At 41.9% G+C, this 24,269-nt stretch overlaps 1 protein-coding gene across 1 annotated transcript in view; it reads right to left on the reverse strand.

Moving 5' to 3' along the window:
- LOC131580845 (BEN domain-containing protein 5) overlaps positions 1–24,269 on the reverse strand; it is an 880,930-nt gene that overhangs the window by 130,804 nt on the left and 725,857 nt on the right. The window contains exon 9 of the mRNA XM_058842532.1: positions 13,295–13,406. Within this exon, the coding sequence (XP_058698515.1) occupies positions 13,295–13,406 (112 nt within the window). The remainder of the gene's footprint in view (positions 1–13,294; positions 13,407–24,269) is intronic.

The raw sequence follows: 24,269 nt of genomic DNA on the forward strand, positions 1-24,269 counted from the left end.
CAGACACAAACACCAGGATGAAGGAGGGAGCAAAGCTGCACTGCTTTCACAAACTTGGCCTGCACATTTATCTTGCTGAGCTCCCTTTTCAGCAGGATCAAACACATTGTTGATTTTTCCTCCCTGCTCACGCACTCCATGGTGTGTGTTAACTTAAATTTTGCTGTTTATGCTCAAGCAACTCTCTGCATCTCCCAGATGTACATTTATGTGAATCAAGGATTCTCAGTCTTCATAATGTGATCCTTCCTATTTCTTGAGAAATAATGACATAATTATCAACATTGTCGCTAAAGGCGTCACCCTGGAACACGGACAAGCCCCACAGAAATGAAGGAGGCAGCTCACATGTTGGAGTATCCCTGGCTTTTGGCATGTTCAGGCAGATTTATCACAAAGTGTGATCAGGTTCTGCAGCTCAGGGCATCAAAATGATCCCGCTCAGTAATACAGCCCTACACTGCATTTTCCTGTATGTCAGTTCCCAGAAGGTAGATGTACTGAAGAGAAAAAGGAATATATATATATATATATATTTATATATATAATTTTTTTTGTAAAGAAAAGAATTTGTTTAAAGAAAACCACCTTACCAGCACAGGAATGGAGTTTTGAAGATATTTAGAGAAAGATTTGATATTCCAGATGCTCTTGTGAGATAAATCCTCTAAGCTCTTTCAGATCAGTCATTTTCTCTAACAGCTAAGCCACCAGAAGTTGGGGAAGCTCAGACTTTGATGCCCATTTAGGAAAACCATGATGGATGATATTTAGTACTTTGTAAGTCAGACTAGATTATCACGGTGATTCCTGTCTGCTTTTAAAAACCTATTGATCCACCGGTGTCAGCACTGCAGAAGACAGCAAGTAGAAGCTTTCAAAATACTTTTAAGATGGGGACTATTGCTAACTTTGATGTGATAAAATTCCAACATCTTGATGTATCTCCTGACAAGAAGAAAATTAAACTTCTGTTAATTAATACATTAATTTTAATTGGATTTTTCACAAGGCATACAGTAATCAGATTCTGAAGAGATGACTGAATGCATCCACATAGGAAACATCGATCTGTCGTGTAACACTAACTTGAAAGATTTAAGCTACTAATTCAGTTTTCTTGTCTGAGGAGCCTTTCCAGCAGGTTTGCATATAGCGGTCCTCTGGGTTTGGGAGAGTTTCTAAGCATAAACTAGAGAAGGAAGTCAGCAGAAAAGCTTTAACAAGAACAGGGATTAAGTCTTGTTCCAGTGCAGCTTGAGCAATGCTATGAATAGGTCACATACATCATGGAAACCAGCCATGAAATATAAGAACTTGCAGCCATCCAGAGGCTGATTAATGATTCAAATAAGCAATTTCTTTCTATAATTGCACTTATGGAACATTAGAGACACAGACCCCCATCCAACAGCCTAAACTGGGCTCTAGATCAAGAAAACATATGCAAAACTGCAGGGTTGCTGCCTGCAAAAGCCAGCTAGTAATGCTACCAGCATTAAGCTATTTTTTGATGCCTATGAAATGAAAAGAGCAGTTTTTCAGGTTTAAGGAAAATAACAACTCTGGAAGCAGCTCTGCTTCGTTATAATTCTCATAGGGTGAGTGTGCAAAAGGAAAAGATCCTGGCAACTTGAAATCATAAAGGATATCTATTATAGTCTGCAGAAGGGAAACAGCATTATTTGTTCAGCTCTAGTCACCCACTCTGTAACTAAAGCCTATCTGCCTAAGTATCCCCACTGGATCCATTAGTTACCTTCCTTTCAGCTGTTAGGCAGTTGCTCTGTTTTTCTCACAGGATTCCTGTTCTCAGGCAGGGGCTCTGGTTGACACAATAAACCAGGCACAAACTGAAAATAAGCAGTGGAGACTCTACAGGATTATCTGGGATTACTATCTTGGAATGGCATATGCCAAGAAATCAGTGGACCTATCCTGTACCTCTGCATGTTGTCACAAAGACAATATAATGGCTTCCCCTGAGGATAATGATCTTTTATCCAGGGAAATCATATAGTATGTAAACGTTTCCCATCAAAACACAGATTCACTTTTTGTTTTTTTGTATAGCACTGCAAAGTAACTCCACTGAGATTCAGATGTCCCCAAGCACCAGAATTACAGGAATGCAGAGGCAAACAGGACAGAACAGAGCTCTTTTTTAGGCAGAGCACCCACTATTGGTTGTCCAGAAACCTGATAGTGCCAATCCAGCCATCAGACAGCCACCCCTGCTACTTTAATGGAGGAATTGTACAAGAGGCTGTCAGAGAGCAGCAGCAGGAGCTGTGGGGTTTTTTGCCACGCACAAACTCGTGAAAGAACAGCCTCACAGGGATCCCTGGATGTGGGCAGCACAGGGTGGTTAAGGAAACAATGCAAGTAAAAGCAAAGAGGAGCACAAATACTCATATCACCCAACTTGGATTCTTCATTTCTTTAAAATCATTTGGTCAGGAATTTGCCAATGCTTTTCAGAAATTCAAAATAGGCAACAGGTTGATTGCCTTTATCTTCGTGCTCATCAAACCCCCGAAAAAAGGCTACCAGATGTATAAATTCTGCTTTCAAAAATGAAAACTCCCATTAAACCACTGTTATCCATGTTATCTGACTTGTCCCCCATAAAGAGCAGCTCTAATTTGGGAATTCCCTTTAGGCTCCTCACTGTGAACACCAAAGCAAATAACTCATTTAGCTTTTCTGCAAAGACCTTATTTTCCTTGAGCACTTCTTTTACATCTTGATCATCTATCAACCTTATAGACCTTCAGGCAGGCTTCTTGCCTCTGATGTGTTTGAAAAAGTTTTTATTATTAGTTTTTATGCCTTTAGCAAGTTATTCTTCAAAATTGTTTTTGTCCGCTATTATTATGGGTTTGCATTTAACTTGCCAGAGTGTACTGGGTTTTTTTTTTCCTTAGTTCATTTGGGCAAGACTTCAAAGGGTGTCCTTTAATGCTAATGACCTCCTTCATTCTAATAATGCCCTTTGCTAACTTCTCATGCAACCTTTTATAAAGTTGTGGAGTTTTTCAAGCAGGGGTAACACACTCTCTAACAGTAAAACTGCAAAAATGCATCTCAAAATGGTGATTTTATATAGCTGCCATGTCACCCAAAGTGTTATTTTGTTCTGTTTTGACCTTTTAGCTACTGCTTTTAGATGTCTTTTCCATTTTATGTTGGCCCCCTTTCAGAAGTATGTGCCATTCTGAGGTCTTTTTGGTTTTCATATTCCACCAGGAATGATGAATTTGAGCATGTTTATGTTTATTATTATGGAATTTTTCTATGACAGGTACATCTTCAAACAAGACTCAGTCCTCACTAAGGGATAAATTAAAAAAAAATAAAATTGTTCTTCTCTTTCAGGCACTTTGGTTTTTTACTTCCAGAAGATGTCATTTTAAAGTGTATAAATGTGGCTGTTACATCAACTTTAATCATGACCCTTAATCAGACTCTGTCATTACATTCTTTGAGTCCTCATTGCTTCTGTGGTAATTCTGAGCATGAGGCCAAAGATGCTTAGTGCTACCATCCCATTTGGGCATGAAATTTTAATTCATAGAGATTGTGGGATTTTTCAGTACTTGTTGATACAATTCCATTCCCTTTTTTTTTGTTGTTGTTGGTTTTTTCCCTTCTTTTCTTTTCTCTTTTTTTGCTTCAGATCTTTCTTTGAACTATAATGTCACTCCTCTGCTGGCTTGGTTTCCTCTGTTATTAGTGTATAATTTTACACTTCTATTCCAGTGCTCCCTGATTGAGATGCTATTATGTCAATATTCTCATTTAAAATCAGCATTTCACTTTACCCATCTTCATTGCATACACTGGGCTAATTGTCCACTGGCTCTATTACTGCTATCTTGCACCAGTAGAATAGCATGAACAGACATAGCTAGGTCAAACACTTGGCCAGCTGTCTCTAAATCATTTTTGAATACTAAAAGCTCTTTTGTATTAAATAAAAAAACCCTGGCAGTGACTTTGCCCCTGTGACTTAAAAGGCAAATGCAATCCCAGGAAAACTGAACAAAGGGCATGGTCCCAACACCTTCTGAAGTGGGAAAAATAAAATGGATCAGCTCATTCCAGGCACTTCCACTTGCATCCAGTGAGAAGCCCCGACTCCAAGAAGCTCTGGCAAGAGGCAGCTGGAACTGAGCTCTGTGTTGTGCAGAAGCTGGTTCTCCTCACTGCTCAGCAGCTCAAATGCAAGCACTGAAGCAGACTTGTCAGTGACCTCGACTCTGACCCACTTTCTAGAAGCACTTGGGGAAGGAGCAGACGTGAAAGGGGAGTTTTTCATAAGTGGCTAAAAAAAATAAATCTCAAACTCTCGTGTCGCACTGAAAAACTGAGGAGGGGAGGAGAAACATGAAACCAGAATTACTGAGGAGCTTAATGATATCTCCCAGACTCGAGGAAAGTGTCAATGCAGCACTGAATGTGTCAGCCAGTCCCTGATTAATGCTACTTAAAATTATAAAACCAAAACCCTCCCTCCTCAATGCACATGATAAGAGGAGATCGACAACATCATATCTATAAGAATTACAAAATGTATAAGCAGGAAGATGCAAGAGAAGGAGAAAAAAGTCCATACTGAACCCTTCTCGAACACTCAGTCCAAGAAAAAAAATGTGTATTATATAAAGGGAATATTTTCCTCCATTGGCAAGGGGTAAATTCTTTGAAGAGAAGGCTCTGATTCATCAGCAGGGTGCTGGCAGATGCCCCCAGAAAAATATAGAACATGGCTGTACATCTTCAAAAAACTATTTTAGGAGACACTATTTCCTAGAGGGATATTTGAGTTGTGTTCAGCCCCCTAGGCACATCCCAGGAAAATACAACCATGTTTTGATGGTAGAGAGGATACTAAAGCTTTGATGGATAATATTTTGATCCAAGGTAAAAGAGAGGAGTTTGACTAAAGGCCCTAAAGTGCCGTGGAAGGAGACTGAGATGCTGAGCTAAAACTAAGAAAGCAACAACATAAGTTCCATGTAATAGCAATAAAACACCTGGAAGAAAAGATAAGGTGTACAGTAGATCACTGCAAAGTGGAGGTCATAACTAACATGTCTGTCCCAAACAAAAAGCACAGAGATTCCTCAGAATGGCAAACTCCTGGAAAGAAAAAAACCAACAACCAAACTGGTTCAGATGTTTAGAGCATCAGATGGTTACACAGACACCCCACACCACAGTGCACGACAATTAGCACAACCTGTGAGAATATCAGATTTGAGTAAAGGACAGCTAGAAATATGGTAGTGAACCACACACTAACCTGTCTGCAGTGCTTTGTGCAGGTGTCTCAGTACCATGGAGAGCAACAGTTTAGAAGTGTCAGGTACAAATGAAAACTGGCCTTTATTGTGCTGAAAAAAACCAAAATTTTAATCTCTGGGATTAAAATGTTTTGCTCCTCTTTGTGTTATTGTGTTTTTCTAAAACTGTTCCTAGTCTAGATAAAAACATTACCAAAAGGGATAGCAAAAATAAACCCTAGCCAACCAAAGAAAGCATAACCCGTGTCAGAGGTTACCACTATGACATGATGAGCACAATGACTGAGTACGAACAGAGAGAAATTTGGTAGCTGTGGACACATTTCAGATTTGTTTCCTGGAGAGTCTGGAGTATTTGATAAAAATACAGTGAACCATCATCCAGAGCTAGATTGTGAACGTGCAAGTGTGATCAAAACAAAACAAAACCAGCCAAAAACCCTGTCTAGTTTAGATGAAATGTGGTTTATCATTTCAAAATACAAATTTTCCTTAGCAAAAAATAAGAGTATTAGCACTGGCTAACCTGAATAGCACTCCCTTCCTTGACTATCACTTTAACAAGGAGTTCACTGTTGCATGTGGAACTTCATCTAACAGTGTCAATGATTCCTAAAAGTTACCAGAGAAATTATATATTCACTTTTATATTTACATTTATATTTATGAAGATTTACATGTTGAAAACAAATCAAAGGGAAGGGACAAAAATCATAGATTAATTGGAGATGAGAAGGAAATCTGTATTTTATTGAGTGTATTCAACTGCTTCAAAAGGGAATTAACTCCATCTAAACCTTTTTCCAATAAATACCTGTCATAAAACCCTCCAGCAGCAAAGATTCTGCATCTCCTGCAAATACTCTGTTCTAGTGTAAAACCAGCTCTGCTATTTGCAAGTTTCTTTGAATTTTGTGTGTGTTTAAAGGACTGTGGGAAGAAAGTTGCTAAGATCAGAAGCTGCTTCACCAGGTATAAACATAGAACATATTACTAGATCAAGACAGAATGTTTACTCCAGGAAGCAGAATTGTTAAAATTGCATGAAAGGAACTGAGGAGTCCCTCTGAACTGTTACTCTCACAAGATTGCTTATCAGAAAATGCCATAGCTAACAAACTGATCACGCACACTACCTTTGCTTCTGTCAGCAGATACCAAATTTATCCTTATTTAACAATGAGAAGAGTTTAATGGGAATACCTTTAAACAGCCTATATGAAGCAGAATCCTAGCTAGAGCATTAGTAACTCTGATTATACTGGTCCAACAGGGAGGTGTGAAATAGAGACAAAATCCTAAACACAATCAGAAAATGATGGATACAGCATACTGCTAAAACACAGCACTGAGAGAAAGGTTGTCCTTACTACTGTTCAACAGAGAAGAAGAACTCAGAGTAACATAAACTATATTATCCTGAGGTCTGTTGGCAAAAGATGATGCCAAACAGCAATGGCTGTTTTGATGTTGGAGCGAAAACCATCAGGTACAAAGGACAGCCCAGGGTGTCTGAGGGGCTCTCTGAGTATCACTTCCCAGTGGCTTCTCAAAATTCAATATTAAGTTAAAAATGATTATTCACTGCTATTGAGCTGCTTAGCAGGGGAAAAGAAGTGTAAGAGCTCTGCTAGGAGCAAGTGGAGCCAGGTAGTGTGTGATGCTACAGATCTCATTACGCTGTGTTAATCTGCTATGACTCCTCACACCAGATGATGCAGACCCCAGCTGATCTGTTTGGCTCCAAGTGAGTTCTGAGCAACACCAAACCCCAATCCACAGCCTTTCCAAACAATTATTAACATTCAAACTGTCTTCAGCTAGACTGAGAATGAGTTTATAATTTTCCAGTGAAATATTTTCCAGTTTGCTGCTCCAATTTATAACAAGAGCAGGGGAGATGATGAGGGAAAAGAAGAATATTTGAAGAGAAAACAATTGCTTGCAGTCATTCAGATGTTAGATTAGAAAATGCTACTTGAGGGCTTATAGCATAAGAAGCCTAAATGTACAGTTTTGATGTGAAAACCTTGCAAAATTTGTTGTTATACTTGTCAACTATCCAGTATCACATTGATGGTAATACTAACAACATCATTTCATGAGATGAGTGGAAGCAGAGCCTCTAAGATTGACACACTTTACAGGACAAAAATGAAATTTATGTCACTCTCCAGCAAAGCACACACATCTTGGAGACCAGCAGCATTTTGCTGAATGTGGAGCTCTCTGTGAAGAATGTGGCACTGCCCAAGGCAGAGAGGATGTGAGGCCACTAAAGCAACGTTGCCATTGGGGATAGTATCCCCAAAACTATCAGTTCCAGGACTCTAAGTCTATATTCTGTGACTTAGTTTTCCATAAAACCAGAATTCTTCTCTCAATATATGGTAGGGATAAGAGGAAAAATAATATCCTGATCTTTTTCATTGCAAAAGTTGAGGATGATGGAGAAAGTGGGGGGTTGGATGAGCTGCATGTGGAGCAGTCCCACAACACCACACTTGGACCATGGCTCCTGCACAGTCACAAGTCCTCTCCTTGACAATACACTCTAAATGGTGCTACTGGAGGCCTAGAAAAGATGTCAGCTGAACAACAGCATTGGCAGTGGGTGGACTAAATCATATCTGAAACAGAGCAGCACGAAGAGGGGCAGTGATGGAGTGACTTCATCAAGCATCAACACCCGAACTGCATCTATGAAAGAGCTGGGAAGCAGTCTGGAGTGGTAAGAACACCTGCAAACTCATGAGAGTGATGAAAACACAGAACCAGAGTGTCAGAAACAGAAAATGGAAAGGAAGTCTGTGAGCACAGCAGGGCAAAGAGGCTGTACTCCTTGGCAATGGGGAAGCCTGGAGAAACCACCTGTCTGGACAGGACAGTCAGCTCTAATGAGTTACAGACAGACAGGGAGACAACATGTTTCCCTTCATCTGGGAGCTCACCTGCTTCACACACCACTCAACCTTCAATCTCACCTGTTCTCTATTATCAAGGCTTATCAGCCACAAAGCTGGAACTCTGAGATCAGGCCTTTTCCCCCAAAACCATCTTTCTGCTGTCTTCCTGCAGCAGTGAGGTGCAGGATGTTCTGAGGGGAGCCAGCCGTAGGAGGACACCCATCTGTCTCTAAAGAAGGGCCTGAGGAGTGATAACACAGACCCAGAGAACTGTACATTCCGTGACTTTGAAAGAAAGCAAATATATTCTCTTTCTGAAGAGGATATATTCTTCTGAAGAATCCAGTTACATTGACTTACCAGGCTAATTCCCCTGTACTCTTACTGCTTGCCCACTCAAGCCTACCTGGATCAAAAGCTAGGCCTCCTCAGAGACAGGGAGATTGGAAAATAATGATTTTGTTCAAATCTGAGCCTGCACATGGGATTGTAAAAAAAGCCTCCTCAAAAATATAAAAGGTGTCATTCACCCTTAAATACCACCCCTACCCATGCCTACAGTATTGTGTTTACTCATCCTATCTTATTACTAATGCTGTTGTCAGCAGACACCCCAAAGCCCACGGGCTCCTTCCCTCCCTCTTTCCTGTCCACAGCAATAGCAGATTGCCATCCTCTATCAGCTAATTCATCAACCCTCGTGGCAGATGTCTGTGTGCTGGATCTAAAGCTTCCAGCCCAGCAATGACTCAGAGTTTAGCATGCTGGGGCTTTCATTTTGCATTGAATCAGTGAAAGCTTTCACCCAGAGTAGTATTAAAAGTACTCAAGGGCTGCAACATCAAGCACTCCAAAGTCAGGAATGTATACAGAAAGGTCACTTATGCAGAAATATTAAAGTTTGGTATATGTGTGCATGAAGAAGGAGATGATAATTAAGGACCACATCTCAGGGAAGTGAGTATTTTTGTTGTTTCCAGCTCACTTAGGGCACAAGGTGAACACCATCTAGCAAAGGAATAATTTGCTTGTAGGAGTCCAGCTTCAATTCAACAGGAGGTGGAAAAGAGGCAGAGCAGAAGAAACTCGGAAGAAAGAACACAAAGTCCAGCATTGCAGCGAAAAGTGCCTCGGAGCCCTGAATCCCATGCCTGCATTTTCACTTGGGAGGAGCAAATTACTTGAAACAGATTCATTCCAAGTGGCCAGTCATTGCCTATTCCTTGTCTCCTAAGTCCTAGGAGAATCAAATGACAGAAACAGTCTATCCCAATCTTCCTTGCAGAAGCAAGGGACAGAAACAAGACAGTGAAAATATCAATCTTTGCTGGATGCCATGAAACAAATCTGATTCCAGGCATCTTAAACCATCTATCACAAATGAGTAGGTGTGATCATAACTGTTTCATATCCACACAAGGAAGAAACATTTGTCTCTCACAGGGTGCCCCTCCTCCCCCCCCAAAAAATAATCCACACTTCTGCAATGCTCCCAGGGATGAGCAATGAGCAGAACAAAAGAGCCTATGAGGAGATTAACAGTTCTGTCTTCAGTGTAGGATCTGCAGAGTGCACAGTAAACACAGGACAAGGCTGCACAGTGAACACTGAAGGTAAAACAAAACACTGAGTAGCTGCTCATTATGTGGGAGTTTTCCATTTGGAGGAGGCAGGGGTCTCTAGATGGGGGAAGAACATCTGTGATATGTGTAAAGGCCAGATCACAATGCTCATATTGAGGGGGCTGAGCTGACACTGAACACACCACCTGAGTGCACTCACTGAACCTGCTTTTAAAGGGTGCTGGAGGGGCTCATATGAACATGATTTAACATGCTCCAAACAAGAGTCAGCTGGGCTGGTTTAAATAACACATTCATGTTCTGAGATAGTTCTGCTACCTGCTCCAGCACAGACAGGGAAACCATCGACAGGTATCTCTGGTGGAGTGGTGGGAAGACATTGCTGGCTCACAAATGGGCAGGGAAAGGTACTTGGGAGCAGAAATATCCCAGCCAACAGCACATGACCTAGAGGAGACTATCACTTCAGTCTCATCTGCAAGACTGACACCACTAGAATCAGCTGAGAATATCCCCTCACTCCATGTAGGTCAATGTAATGACATTGACCATCAGAGTTACTGTGTCAAAATCGGTGGCACAGAGATCAAAAACTTCCTGTTGTTCTTTCTGTTGTTCTGACCCATCCATTCCTTCCTAAGGATGATATGGTCCTTACTGTATCTGAAATGCTTTAAAACTAAAATAAAATAAGCACACTTTGTAAAGGCAGGAAGAACAGTGAACCACAAGTGCTTTGGATTATTTTTATACAGTAACTACAGCAAACACTCAGCCCTGGAACACTCAGTGCTGGAATCACTGTAGCTGTGGCATTGTGTGTGTGCCTCATACCCACTTCACTTATTTCTGTGTCACTCATCCTCTCTGCTCCAGAGCGAACTTTTTTTCAAAGGAAAGAGCTTATCTCCCATACTGCAGAGCAGAAGAAAAATCCTCCTATGCAGCAATATTTAAAACATGGTTTTATGGTCTTATGGCAGCTAATTTTCCTTAAGTGATTTAAGGGAATGAATACATCTAAAAGTCCTGCACTGAGCTGTTCTGCAATGGCAACACGAAGCCAAACTTCCTCTTGCTTCAAACAATCCGGTCTTCAGTGGACAGCCCTTCACAGCAGATCTTGTCTGCAATGGGTGGGATGAAGGTTATTTTTTTATTACATAATTTCTCAGGGAATTGGGGTTTTCATTTTATTTCATTTCATATTCCCCAGTGTGGGAAGACTTCAGGTGAGGAGAAGGTGTCAGGACAGACATGTCCAAATGCAAAATGCCTGATGTGTCACAGTTTGACACCAGCCCTCCTGCAGCAGGTCACCTGTGCATGCAGCCAGCCATCTATCATGTATTAGTCATCTGAAAGTAACACTCCACCCCTGAAAACCACCTAAAATTTTAGCTGCCTGAAGGGATTCAAAGCAGGTTTTATTCTGGCACTCTGTCATAACTCAATAAAAGCTGTCAGTGCTACAGCAGGGTGGTGCATGGACAGCCCCATGCCTGCCCTCTGAGGCAGCTGAGTCTCCCCCTTTTGTCCCAGCACCTTGGATATGGTCTTTTCACACCAACGTTACTGGGATCAGAGGGACTAAGGATCTGGTATTGCCTGAAAATAACAGTAATCCTATGTACTGCAGTGCACTGCTGAGCATCCCTGAAACTGCCAGAAAGGCTGGTGTTGACAAGGGGATGATAAAGCCAGACAAGAAGGTTTTTTTTCAGTGGATAGCTAATTCATGAAGAAATGGAATTCTGAAGAGCAACCTGAACTTTGCTGGTACTTTAATAAAACAAACAAACAAAAAAAAATTAAAAATATAAAAGTTATTTTTTTTTTAAAAAAATAATAAGTAAATAACCTTGAAAATGAAATGTTACACTTGTGTTTCAAAAGGCTCCCTTTTCTTTCCCTCAGAAAGAAATGAACTGGAACTGGTTCATCTCAGGTTGATCACTGGGTAGAATGGGAGACAGAAAGATGGAGAAAAAAAATATTTCCATTTCAAAACAGCTCTCACCAAACAGTTATTTTGATTTTTCATTTTAGCCACCAAAGCAAATTAATTCATTCTTCACACATAGGACAGCTGGAAGCTACCAGAATTTCCAAAGCTTCCTTAGAATGGGATGAAGCTGAAAAGAACTTCCCCCTACCTCCAAGAATAGCTTTACTTTACTGACAGTGATTTTTGACAGTGCCAGGATTTGTTGCCTTATTGGCTACAAGCATTTCCCTATACCAAACCTTCTTATAATGTTCAAAGACCTCTTCATTCTTAGAAAAATACCAAAAACCTCTTCTCAAAGCAGTCTGCATGCCCTCTACCTCATCTAGAAGAAAAACTGTCTTGCTTTTTGGGGTAGAAAACAGAGGAAAGACCAGGCTGGCTCCAAAGCTCCTTCCTGTGCCTTTCCATTATTGTTATCATCATTTTAATAGAGCTTTGGAGGCTTGGTCAGAGGCACAATGCACAGTGCAAGGTGCTGCAGAAACTGAATAGAAGGACAAATTCTGTGCCAAACAATTAGCAGTCTAAGAAAATATTTTCCATGCAATTGGATTCCAGTCCATATGTAAGGATCTTATCTATTAACCTATCTACCTTGTACCTAAAACCTCCTCTGTACAGTTATTACTGGAAGATAAAAAGTGCAATTAAGATGCATTGGGAAAACCAGGAGTTAAATTAAAGGAGGTCTTATCCTATACATGATGTAGCTGGGGGTAAGAATCATCTTTCTTTATTATCCAGGCAAGCCAGGTCCTTTTTCACACAAACAAAAAGGAAAGAAAAAAAAACAAAAGGAAAAATTAGCAAAACTTCAGGGACTTAAAGATTCAAATTCCCTCTCCATTGTGAGGAACAAAAAGAAAGGACAAATTCCAGGAATCCCATAATGAAAAAAATAATAATCTATAAAATCTCCTCTTATTTTTTGGTAGTGATTTTTTCCTACCCATCTCCATTTTTTTTTTTTAGCAGTTTTTCTTAGGTGCCACGTTCAATAATCCTTCTGCACTTTGATGTCAAACATTCAATAGCTGTCTGCCTCCCTCCCACTCCTCTTCTCCATATTCTCTGCAATCCATCTCCTCTGATTAGCTCAGATTTCACCTTCAAGAACACCTCTCCTTCTCTGAGCGAGCATGAGTGTGTGTTTATATAACATTTGCAAATATTCTCCCCCTCCTGCACTGCACACCACACAGCCACCACTGCCAGAGCCCCGGATTAAGCATCGCTGCCATTCCCTAATTCAATTTGGGGGCCTGCTGTTTCAAATCCAGCTCAGAGCATGAGAGCTGCTCAACTGAACCTAGGCCCCGCTTTCAGAATTATTTCCTCCTTAATCTGAGCTGAACTTCATTTCACTGCCTTTCTCCACTTGTGACGCTTCCTGTGGCACAAGGAGCAGCTGTTCCCTGGTCTCCTGCAGGGATGGGGTCGGTGCCTCGGCACAAGGGGTGGCTCAGCAGCTCTGTGCCCACTCACCGGGTTGTTGTACATGTCGATGATGAGCTCCTTCACTCCGTGCAGGGTGGGATGAGCCCACGGAGAGGGATTTGCCCAGTGCCGGTTCAGATCAAACCCCATCAGGGAGCACCTGCACACAGACACAGAACACACACAAAGGGCTTAGGTGGGCTGCAGCCTCTCCTCGGATCAGCTGCAGAATTAGGGTTGTATTCTGCAGCTGAAGCAGTTAAATGTTATTCTCCTGGGGGAAACAAAGCAAACACTCCCCCAAGGAAAGGCTGCAGCCACGGCACCTTTCAGAAATAACGTGAGCAGCAGAAAATCAACTGAAACAGCTTTGGTCATTCCCCTCCACAACCTGTGCTCTCTGTATCCTTTGCCTTTTCCCAGCTTGGCAGGCTGGCTCTGGAACAGCCTTGCCTGACCTTGGAGGTTCCCTGCTTGCTCTGGCTGAGGGTCTGCAGCCGTGAGGGTGATTCACACTCTGCACCACCAAACTGGACCTTCAGCTTGTCCTCAGCCAGCCTTTGACTCAGCAGGGCCGTTCAGAGCATTCTACTCAATGGCCATTAAGTTTCTTTTTAAGGGATTTAAAGCATGAATGTCATTGTTCTACTAACCCAGGGCCTCGTCTCTCCCCCTCCTGCAATTGCCTACACAAAAGTTAGCCAAGCAAATCACCAAGTTAAAATGTTCATTGGCCTTCAGATCCTGTAGGCGTTGGAGCGTGGATGCCACCTTGGCTTCTCCTCCCTGCCCTGACTCAGATCCCTCCCAGGACACCGTCCCAAATTGGATTCTGCTGCTCACAGCCCCACAGAGTAGTATCCAAATTCTTTGTGAGGCCCCACTGAAACTCAGGAGGCTGTCGATAGAGTGAGCACTAAAACTGAAAATTGGAAAATGAAATTAAAAAGCTGCAAGTGGTACAAGTAGGAGAAGGGGGAAATCAGGTCCCTTGCCTACTGAAGAGATCACCTACAAAATCTTTGGCTACTGCTACATGCAGGAAAAGGCCTCTCATCTCAAGCTAAGCTTGGGATGAGTTGGGTAAATTCTTGCTCAGGAATTCTGTGGAAGACCACACAAATAATAGAAGCCCAGGTAGAGATGCAACTTCTTCTATAGTTAAAACAAACAAACAAAAAAATCAACCTCGCTGCTAAGCCTTAAAGCTTCTTGGGAAAAGAAGAGCTTTCATTGATCCCATGTCTATTACAAGAATGTCTGTTCAGCCTTAATCTTTTAAACACACCTTTGCAAACAAGAGATTCACTCCAGCAGTGCTATCCTTTGACAAAAAAAATTCTAAGAAACTGAAGACCTAAAAGATAGGTTTAATTGGCAAAGAAAAAAGAAAATAAAAGAGAGGTGAAATACTTTAAAAAGTGGGGGAATGAAATCAGAAGATAAAATTAATTTCCAATCCTGTTGAATAAGTATTTTCCTATGAACCAAAGGATAACCAAAGTTAATGGACGTTATTTTTAAAAGACTCTTATGGATATCTAAGCAAGCAGGATTTGCTTTTCTCCTTGGGCTTACAGAAGCCAACCATCAGCTCTCTGGCAGCTCAAACACCTGACTGCAGCTCTGCAGCTCCATCACTGCTGACGTGGGTGGCTTGCTGGGGTGCAGAGCCCACCTCCTTGTCCTGGTGGCCACTTCTCTGCTTGAATAGAGACCAGAAGGATTTTTTCCTGGACATTTTAAACAACTACAATTGCACAGACAACTCAAAGTTGCTGCCATCCAACTCCACAGCATATTGTGTCAGATTTCTCTCTCTCTCTTCTTTTTGTCTGCATGTAAACTCTCTGCACTCGGCTCTACTAAATCCTATCTTCTTTTGAAGTCATAGACATTAATAAAAACCAGAAGTATTTCCAGAGATGTAGGTGGAATTACATTGGGATAAAACAGGCAGAAGAGCAGAACGAGAGGAATGAGTTTTTCATTTAATAAAAGCAGAAAATGTCATGAGTTTTACTGTATTTTGGCACAGTTCCCAAGAAAACAACATTCTTACTTTACAGAAACTTTCTTAGGAGCTCAGAATCTGAATCTGTATTTATATAGTTAATGTGTCACATTTACATTTTCTTTTAATAATATTTAACACTAGAGAAAATTACCATACTGTCAATATTAAATTTGGGGTTTGGGACTTTTTCTATAACTTTATCTAAATCATCCCCATAGAGAAAAGAGGTAACCAGTACCTAATTTTTTGTAAGATTCTAAATAAGGCATTGCAATTTGCAGTATTTGGATGTGTCAGGAATGTCTGGTAAGTGATGGATCTCATAGTTCATTTAAAGCAACAAGAACAGTTGAAAACAGTTGTCTTTACTTGAAAAGACTTTATAAACAGAAGGAAGCAATGCTTAGCAAACAAGTTATTCATTTGGGAAGCTCCTCTGAGCTCTGTTTAATAGGAATCCAAATTAATTTCCAAATATCATTTAGCTAGTCTTTGATGTGGTATATCACATATTTATCAATGTAACAACAATTAATTAACTTTCTGATGTAGGCATTACTATTTCTTCCCAGTCTGGAAACAGTGCAATATTTTCTCCCCGCTTCCATTTTTCAAGTCTTTTTTCTTTCCTTTTTTGCCTAAAGACAAATTTGTATCTACCACATTCTCTCTTTATTCATCTGCTGCAAACTTGTGGCCTCTCTAAGGAAACATCAAGTTGTGTTCCTTGGTACTTCAGATTTGATTATTGACTCTATTGCATGTAGAGCTGTCTCCCAAAGCTCACGTATATCAGGACATGACCAAAACATACGGCAAGAGCCTCCCACGTGCCTCTTACGGATCCTGAATTCATTTTATTATCTTGCTCCCAGCTGATGTGATCTCCCTCATGGCTAATGCCTCCAGTGCAAGAGCTTGAACAGGATAACTTAAAAATTGCATCTTGCACTGCTTTTTAATTCATCCTCCCAGTCTTAAACCGGCTAATTTCTGGAATGCTTTGCTGCTGGTGTCACAGCTTAACTGTTTGCCTGCTGCTTCAAACCCTGGGAAGGCAAAGTAGAAATACAGATGTGCTCTGGGAACAGCAGCTCTATGGTGGGGAACAAGTGTGTTCTAAAATTATGCATAATCTCTCAATATTTGAGACCAGCTCTTTTACTCAGAGTGCAAGTGTTGTTATTTGATTCAATGTAGTTCCTCACGTGGCTGCAAGTGTCCCCCTAATTTAGAAAGAGCCTCCAAATCTTCCCTAAACAGATTAGATTTATTTTGTGCTCAGATCAGATTTATTTTCTGCTGTAAACAGTCTAAAATTAACAAGGCAGGGGGGAACCCTAAATTATATCCAGGGACTGTTTGAGGATGATCTTAGAAAGGGGACACAGAGATAAGAAATCAGGAACAGGCTCCTAGAGGTACAAGGGAAGACAAAAACAACTTCAGAATTAGTGATGGTTCTTCCTTGATGGAACAAGGACATTGGAGGATATCCCATTCCATGAAGCTTAATGACCATGCCCAAGAATGCTCTCATGAATGTGGCAGGGCACAATGCCACAGAGCCTGATGAGAATGGTGTGCTGACACAGACTCTCCCAAGTAAGGAAAAAGCACAGCCAGAACAGGTAACCTCCAACCAAAGTAGTAACCTGCAGCTGTTATCTGTTTTTGGTCTTTATTCCTCCTGTAAAAACCTGGGTTTTGGTCACATAGTCACTGCAGCCACAAAAAAAATGGCATGCATGTAATTTAAAGCATTTAAGCTGATAACCATTGTTTGAATTTTGGATTATGCTTGCTATAGTTTGCTAGATATACAGACCACATGCTGTGTTTCTGCTTCATGGCTGAATGTTCATTTAAATCAGGTTCTGTGAATATTCCTGTTGAATTAGAATTTGTGTTTCACCAATGTTTTCCAGCCTTTTTCTAAAATTTCTGTTTTCTGTAAGTAGATAAATTTATTACAGTGTTTATAAATTTACATAAACACAGCGCAAATTCAGTCAAAGCAAATGAGTTTCAAAATTGCACTGGAAACTGAAACATTTTGCAGTATTCATCCCTCCCTACTTGGGAGGCAGCCAGATCTGAAGAGGTTACCAGCACAACTCAGTACAACCAAAGATGTTCAGACCAGCTCCCAGCTTGCTGGGCACTTCTCTGGACAGAACCCCTTTGCCTCTGGGACTGAACTCATCACTGCTTTTAAGGGTTTCTTACGTAGCTGCTTCAGTGACAACATCCTCAGGAAGGATTTAATGCCAAGGCCCATGCCTTGGTTTATTTTTCAGGGCTTCCTCCTGTTCTTTCAGGTTGTGCCTCTTTTTCCTGGAATCTCTGAGTTACAGAAACCTCCAGGAGCTCTGCCTTCTTTTACCCTCAGTTCTCCCCGCCCTGCTCATTTTTCCTACCATGTGAGTTTGAGTCTCTTCCTTACAGACCCATTTCCACGAGGTGAGATATGGAGAATAATGGAGGAAAGGAAGTAAAGAAATCCCTTTTCACGCCATGTGATTTATTACAAAGGGAACCCTGCACCCTTCCCTTCGGCTTTGTAAGGCTGCGTTGGTTCATTGGATCAGCACCAGGTGAATCTCCAGATAAACTCCACACAAAGCCGGGGAGTTCCAGCCCACAAGTGGCTCTACCAGCAGGGCCAGGGTTTGAAAACTGGATTTGAAGCTGGGAAGGCAGTGGGGAAGGGGGAGTGCAGACAGAGGGTGAGAGCTGGTGGCTCTTGCTGCCCTTCCTGGAAGGCAGGGTGGCAGCAGGCAGTGCCATGGGCCTGCACCCAGGGATGATGGCACCCAGCAGGAGTGAGGCAGCAGGGAGCAGAGACAAGGGCAAGGGGCAGGAGACTTTCTTCTTTTCGCAAATACCATTTCAAAACTGATGTATTCACGGCGTTTTACAAATCAAGTCCGCACCTGCCAGCCAAGTCAGGTCTTCATTAGTGCACGTTTCACCCTTTGGGTGCTCGGGGTTTGCTGTTTACGCATTTGCCTATTAGTATTAAAAAGGATTCATTCAAGCCCACATATTCTAAAGCAATTAGGTAGCGAGACATCCTAACGCTCCAGCTACAGAGAACCCCTACTCTGAGGACTCTCTCCTCCTCCCCAGCATTGTGCATTTTTAATTTAGAGCTCTGGAAGCCTTCACAAAGGCTATTTAGCAGAAGCACTGCAGTGTGCTCCAGGCAGAGCAGGCTGGCAGTGCAGAGAGCAGCATTAGCTCCCAGAGACCACACGGTGGAGTAGATGTTTGCAGAATGAGCGCTGCCTGGTGCACAGACATAATTTCAAATCGTACATGACGCTTAAAGATGTGTTTCTCCATTTTCTGTGTAAACAATGTTAAATAAGAATAAACACAAAGGGATATTTTTTTTTTTTTCCTTCTGATGAATACATGCATTTCTCAGGGCTGGTAATAGGAGTCACAGGCACACACACCGAGGAAGACACACGTCCCCTCCTGACTTGGGCACGCTCTGATCTTCAGGATATGTCTCAATTCTTGTATTTTCTCTCCTTACACACCCCAGGTCCTCGGTAGTGCCAGAAGAATTCCTGGGCACAAAGCAGGATGCTGGATAGAAAAGGCTGTCCTGCAGATAGGAGAACTCCATGCTGTGAGTGTGCCTGGGGTGCCAGAGGGTGAGATCCCCTCCCCAGAGATCACCCCTGCAGAGATCACAGGACTCTGAATTTCAGTTTTCACATCTGCTTTGTGCCCAGCCCAGTTTTCAGTGGGACAGGGTTTCCAGCACTTCCCCTGGGATCCAAGCCCAGTTTAGCAAAGCTCCCCCTTAGGCAGAGCCTGTCCCCATGTGTGGATCTCTCCAAATGAGCCCTGCAGGAGCCAGTCCCATCTGTCCTGCCCTGGGAAGGCTTTCTCAGACTCCTGCTCCCAGCTGGATCTGAGTCACTGCCACGCCAGTCTTGGGCATTCAGGTGCTTTAAACAAGTTGCTGGCAACACCTACAGTGCTTCCATTTTAAAGCCTGATTCATTGTTTGGCCTTTTCAAAATCAAACACATCACTGACTTAATGACACAGGAGACAGGGTTTTTTTTTTTCCAACTTTTGTATCCCAAAATATTTCCACTGTAGGCACAGGACCTCCAGAACTCTCATATATATAGACCATAATGCAGTATTATATAAACTTTCTTTTCTGATGTTGTCCAAAAGCCACCTGCTTATGGGTCACAAGCTGCAAACCACTGAGAAAGAGAATTTTAATATGTGCTTAATTTACTGGACTCCCACTCTGTCAACAAGTCAAACTCCTTTAGGCCCTCCTGCCATATCTACTTGACACTTCCCCACAATTTCCTAATTCTGCTTCCTAACAAATGTTTCCCTTCAGATAAGCAACCCTTCTTTAAATAATTTGTATATTTATTTTTTTTTTTTGTGTCTGTCTACATTCCTGGAGGGACAGGTTGGGTGAAAATAATTGTTTCATCATCACAGTGGTTCACAGGAAACAGCAGATACATAAGCATTTCTGGAGACATGGCTGCTCTTGAATTGTGCTTTTGTTGCCACTTCTGGCCTTCCTCATCCTGTGCAACAGACACACAACACATCTCACAATTATTAGGGAATACTCCAGCTGCTGTAGGATGGTGTTTCTCCATATTACAGCACATTTCCTATACTGCCTGACACACAAATCTGGAATTCTCCTCACTGTCAGGAAAGAGGAAAGACACATGCTGTTCCCTGTTGACCAGCATTATAGGAACACCCCAAAAAGATGGTTCAGCTCTTACTACCAGACCCATTACACAGAGAGCTGCAGTCAAAGGAGCCAACCTTAATGTCACAACGCTGAGCTCTTAAAAGTTTGGACATGGCACAGCTGCACAGGTCCACAGAGCCCTCCTTCAGCCCTGTGCTTGTTATTATTGTGACACAGCCCTTAGCTGCAGGAGCACGGGGTGCCTTTCCACAGGCTCCTGCCTTATTCTGTGCACAGGATCTGCACTGTTCATTAATGAGTGGACTATTCAATATTTTGGCTTTTCCCTATTGCTCAATATGCAACCCTGGGCTCCTGCTTTCTGCACACGACTCAAAGCCTGCTCCAAGGACAGAGCTATTCAGTTCTTCATGGCTTTTCTAAAGTGCTCAGCACTGCAGGAGACAGCTGCTTTATAAGCACTGATGGGCTAATTTTCCCAACAGCACTGGTACAAGAGGGGACCACATTGTCCCCAGTTCATAAAAGAGCAATTGGGACAAAAATTGGCTTACATAAGAGATAGCCACTAATGTGAACCATTCTGTCTGAGAGGCCAAGGACAGGACTTTTTTTAGGAGAACTTGGGTTTGCATAGCATGTGACATGTCCAGCATCTAACTCTGATTTGAGCTGAAGCTGACTGTACTCAAGGCTTCTCCAAATATGACCAAAACATAGCCTGTGAGTGAACAGAATATCAGAAACATCCAACTTTATGAAATTAGAGCAGTCAGAGATTAATGTAAAATTGTAAGGTATTACTGGATCATGAATGAGTTTTGTGTGGGTTTCAGTTTAATTCACTTTAATTCAGCCATTTTTTTTGGCTTTATTTCCTGATACTGCTGCATTCAGCTGTGTCTGAGAACCTGCTGCAATAGGTGGTGGTTGGGGTTAGCACTGTACCTGATATTTCCTTTATTCTCTTGAATAGAATTAAATGATTACTTTGCTACATTACAGGGTACCAGACTATTTCCACCCAGGAAACTCATGCCAGAATCCATTTCCATCATCACAAAGGCCTTTTCCTCTTGGATATCCTGGAGGAAAGGTTTGACCTGGTACCAAACTGCCAAGAAGGTGTGTGCTGGCACACAGGGAAGCAGCACAGGACTGGCAAACTGCTGGCTGAACCCTAAGAAGCAAAATTTAACTCCCCAGCCCCAGAGCATAGCTGCTGGCTCCCTTTTATAATGTTTGCTAACAGGCTCTGACACACCTAGGTATTTCTCACTCCCATACATAACCAGAATATTAATTGTATTTCTGCATAGTCTTGCTGCATCTACAAATTGTTCAGCTTGAAAATGACTTTTTGCATTTATTTTGGGCTTGTGGGAGGGAAGGCCCTTTTTACTTTCTCTGTACTCCCATCCACATGGTCTGCAAGCAGCCTTCTCCTGCTGCATCAGCTAGCAGGTATAAATGTCATCAGAAGTTAGAGGCAGGGATGTGTCCATTTGCCAAGCACTCCCTTCATCACACCCAATGGAAAGTTTCACAGTTGTATGCAAAGCCCTGAACAAAATCCCAGTGGTCACAATGCAGGAGAGGGAACAAGGGACACAGTGGTTCTCTTCGGGGTGACACCATGAGACTCTCCTGTCATTGCCTCTCTCCTAACCCAGCTCAGAACTGCAATGCCTCAGTTCTTCACTTGTAAAAATCATCACAAACCCTCCAGGTGTTTTGAGAGGAAATGCATGAAGGATTATAAAGTGTTTTGGTGCTACAGTGCTGGGGATGTGTGAGGTGAGGGTCTGTGTTGACACAGGGTCCCGAGGCAGGTTCAAAGGAGAGCCTTTTTTCCAAAAACCTGGCAGCTGGCTGTCAGCTACATGCTTTTAAAGCATAACAAACATAATTTAACCATAATTCCATACATCACGATGTGAAGGGTTAAATAACTTGCTTTTCTGCCTCTAATTCAGCTGAGTCACTTCCCCATAGTCCTTTTCTGCTTAGCAGGAGTAGCAGGCCTGAGCCATGGTTTTACAAGGCCTTCCCTTGTAAGGTTTTACCTATATGCAAAAGAGATATATCAGGTGCTACAGATGGAGATTAAGTGATCTGTGGAATTGAGGAAGGGTCTTCTGACAGACCCTGAACTTTGTTGAGGTTCAGTTCCAACAAGATTGCACAAGTTTGTACTTAACAAACAATCCTGCAATGTCTATAAGAGCATATAAGATAAGGTAAGCATAAACATAAGATATAAGATATCCCAGACTGGTTTTTGAGAAACATTCTCTAAGGGTTTGGGTGGAGAAAAGGGATTGTGTAGGGTTGTGTTGTTATATCAGTGAACATTTCCTCTTGCTTCTTCTACCCCTTACCAGCTGTAACTAAAGATATTTTCCTCTCAAATCTGTCTTTTTTCTCTCTTTAAATTTCAAGGTTATCTGGCCCACTGAGTATGTTACATATTGCTGTCTAATTAAAGACACAAGATTAACCTTATTCTATTAGATTATTTTAACACCTGGCGGGTGACTACTCTGCTTTAGCAAAGGCACAGTGTGGCTAAATCAGTTAACAAAACCCCAAATCAACAACCAAAAAATCTTAACCCAAACAAAAAAACCACATCAAAACCTCCAGATTATTTCATTTTTGGAAAGTCCACCAGGAACTGAGAATGTTGCAAATGTTCTTTCCAGAATCATTACTGTGATAAACAAACATTTCATAGCAGAAATAATGCCAGTGTCTTGTTTGTCACATAACATTTCAGACGATGGCAAAGAAGCTGTAAAGTCCTGCTCTGTCTCTGATTGCAATCAATAAAAAGCCCAGATGCTTTAGAAGGGAGTTAAATCAGGCTCAGATCTTTCCCAATCAGTTGTTAATTTGAAGGGCAGAGTTTTACCACCTGAGCTTCTCTGTGTGGTGTTGCCTCATCCCAAGCAACGCAGAGAATGGGGAACTATTTGATGGCAGGGTGGTCTCTGGTCCATTTCCAGTTCCTACCTCAAATCACTTAGGCTGTAAATTTTCCACACTGAGCACCCCGTTAGGGAAGCTGCCTGGCAAGGAGACATTCCTCATCCTTCTCCAGGACACCTCAAAGCCACGTGGGAGGGTTTGGTGCCATGCCATGGGCCGAGGGTCAGTTGTCTGAGCTGGATGTTTGTGGGATGCAGGGGAATGGGAAGGTGAAGTGCTCAAAGTGTGGCTCCTATCAATCACTGCAGCGCACCAGCAGAATGTGATTTGATGCCAAGCCAAGCTGAAACTACACATTTTGGTTCCAGAGCACTGAAACATCTCATTGCAATGAATAATGGTGCAATGATGGATTAGTTCAAGAATCCTGATGAGAATGTTAAAGCTGAAAAATGTAAACCTTCAGGGATTCAGAGCATTTTCTTTTCTTTTCTTTTTTTCTTTTTTTTTTTTTTTTTTTTTGTTACGCCTCAAAAATAGGTGCAAATGGGTGTAAAATTTGTCAGAAAAATTTATTATTATACCCTGTTCTGAGATGTACAAAAGAATGCAACAATTACTAAAGACATGTAGCTGTTGAAGAAAAGAGGTGAGGATGAAACACTGGGGAAAAGTAAATCTTCTGGTAATTGTTATACAAAAAGACTAGGAAAGAGTTCAGGTGGAAGCTGATCATGGAGTGATTTGGGTTGGAAGAGACCTTAAAGACCTTTAGTTCCTGCCAGGGCCAGGGCCACCTCTCACTAGACCAGGTTCCTCAAAGCTCCCTTCAGCCTGGCCTGGAGCACTTTCAGGATGGGACACCCACAGCTTTCCATTTCCATCCAAGAGATTAAATAAGGAAGTCAATTTTAATTAGGCAACAGAAATGAGGGGAAACACCTCCCACATTATGACTTTTTATCCACGGAGATTTTCAGATCTTGCCTGTAAAAATCCCTAAATAACCAACACAACACTGAAGTTAGCCTTGCTTTGAGAAGGGACTGGAGACCTCCAGAGTGCATTAAACACTTTTTCCTTATAATTCTGTGAAAGTCTCAGGCACAGGGAAAGTTTCACTTGCTGCTCATACCTCTGTAGATACCAGAGAACCCCACTGTGGGACAGGTGACTTCACAGGCTCACAGAATTGCTTATTTTTTCTTTCTGCATATTTGCAGCCTCACACAGTTCAGCACCCTTGAGATAAAATCCTATAGCAAAAAATGTACAATGAATGAGAACATATATGAATGGGAAGCGGAGGAGCAAACAAATTTCAATTTCAAGCTTTCATGGCTCAGCATAAA

This window comes from Poecile atricapillus, chromosome 7 (assembly GCF_030490865.1).
Source record: "Poecile atricapillus isolate bPoeAtr1 chromosome 7, bPoeAtr1.hap1, whole genome shotgun sequence".
In the NCBI taxonomy this organism is placed as follows: domain Eukaryota; kingdom Metazoa; phylum Chordata; class Aves; order Passeriformes; family Paridae; genus Poecile; species Poecile atricapillus.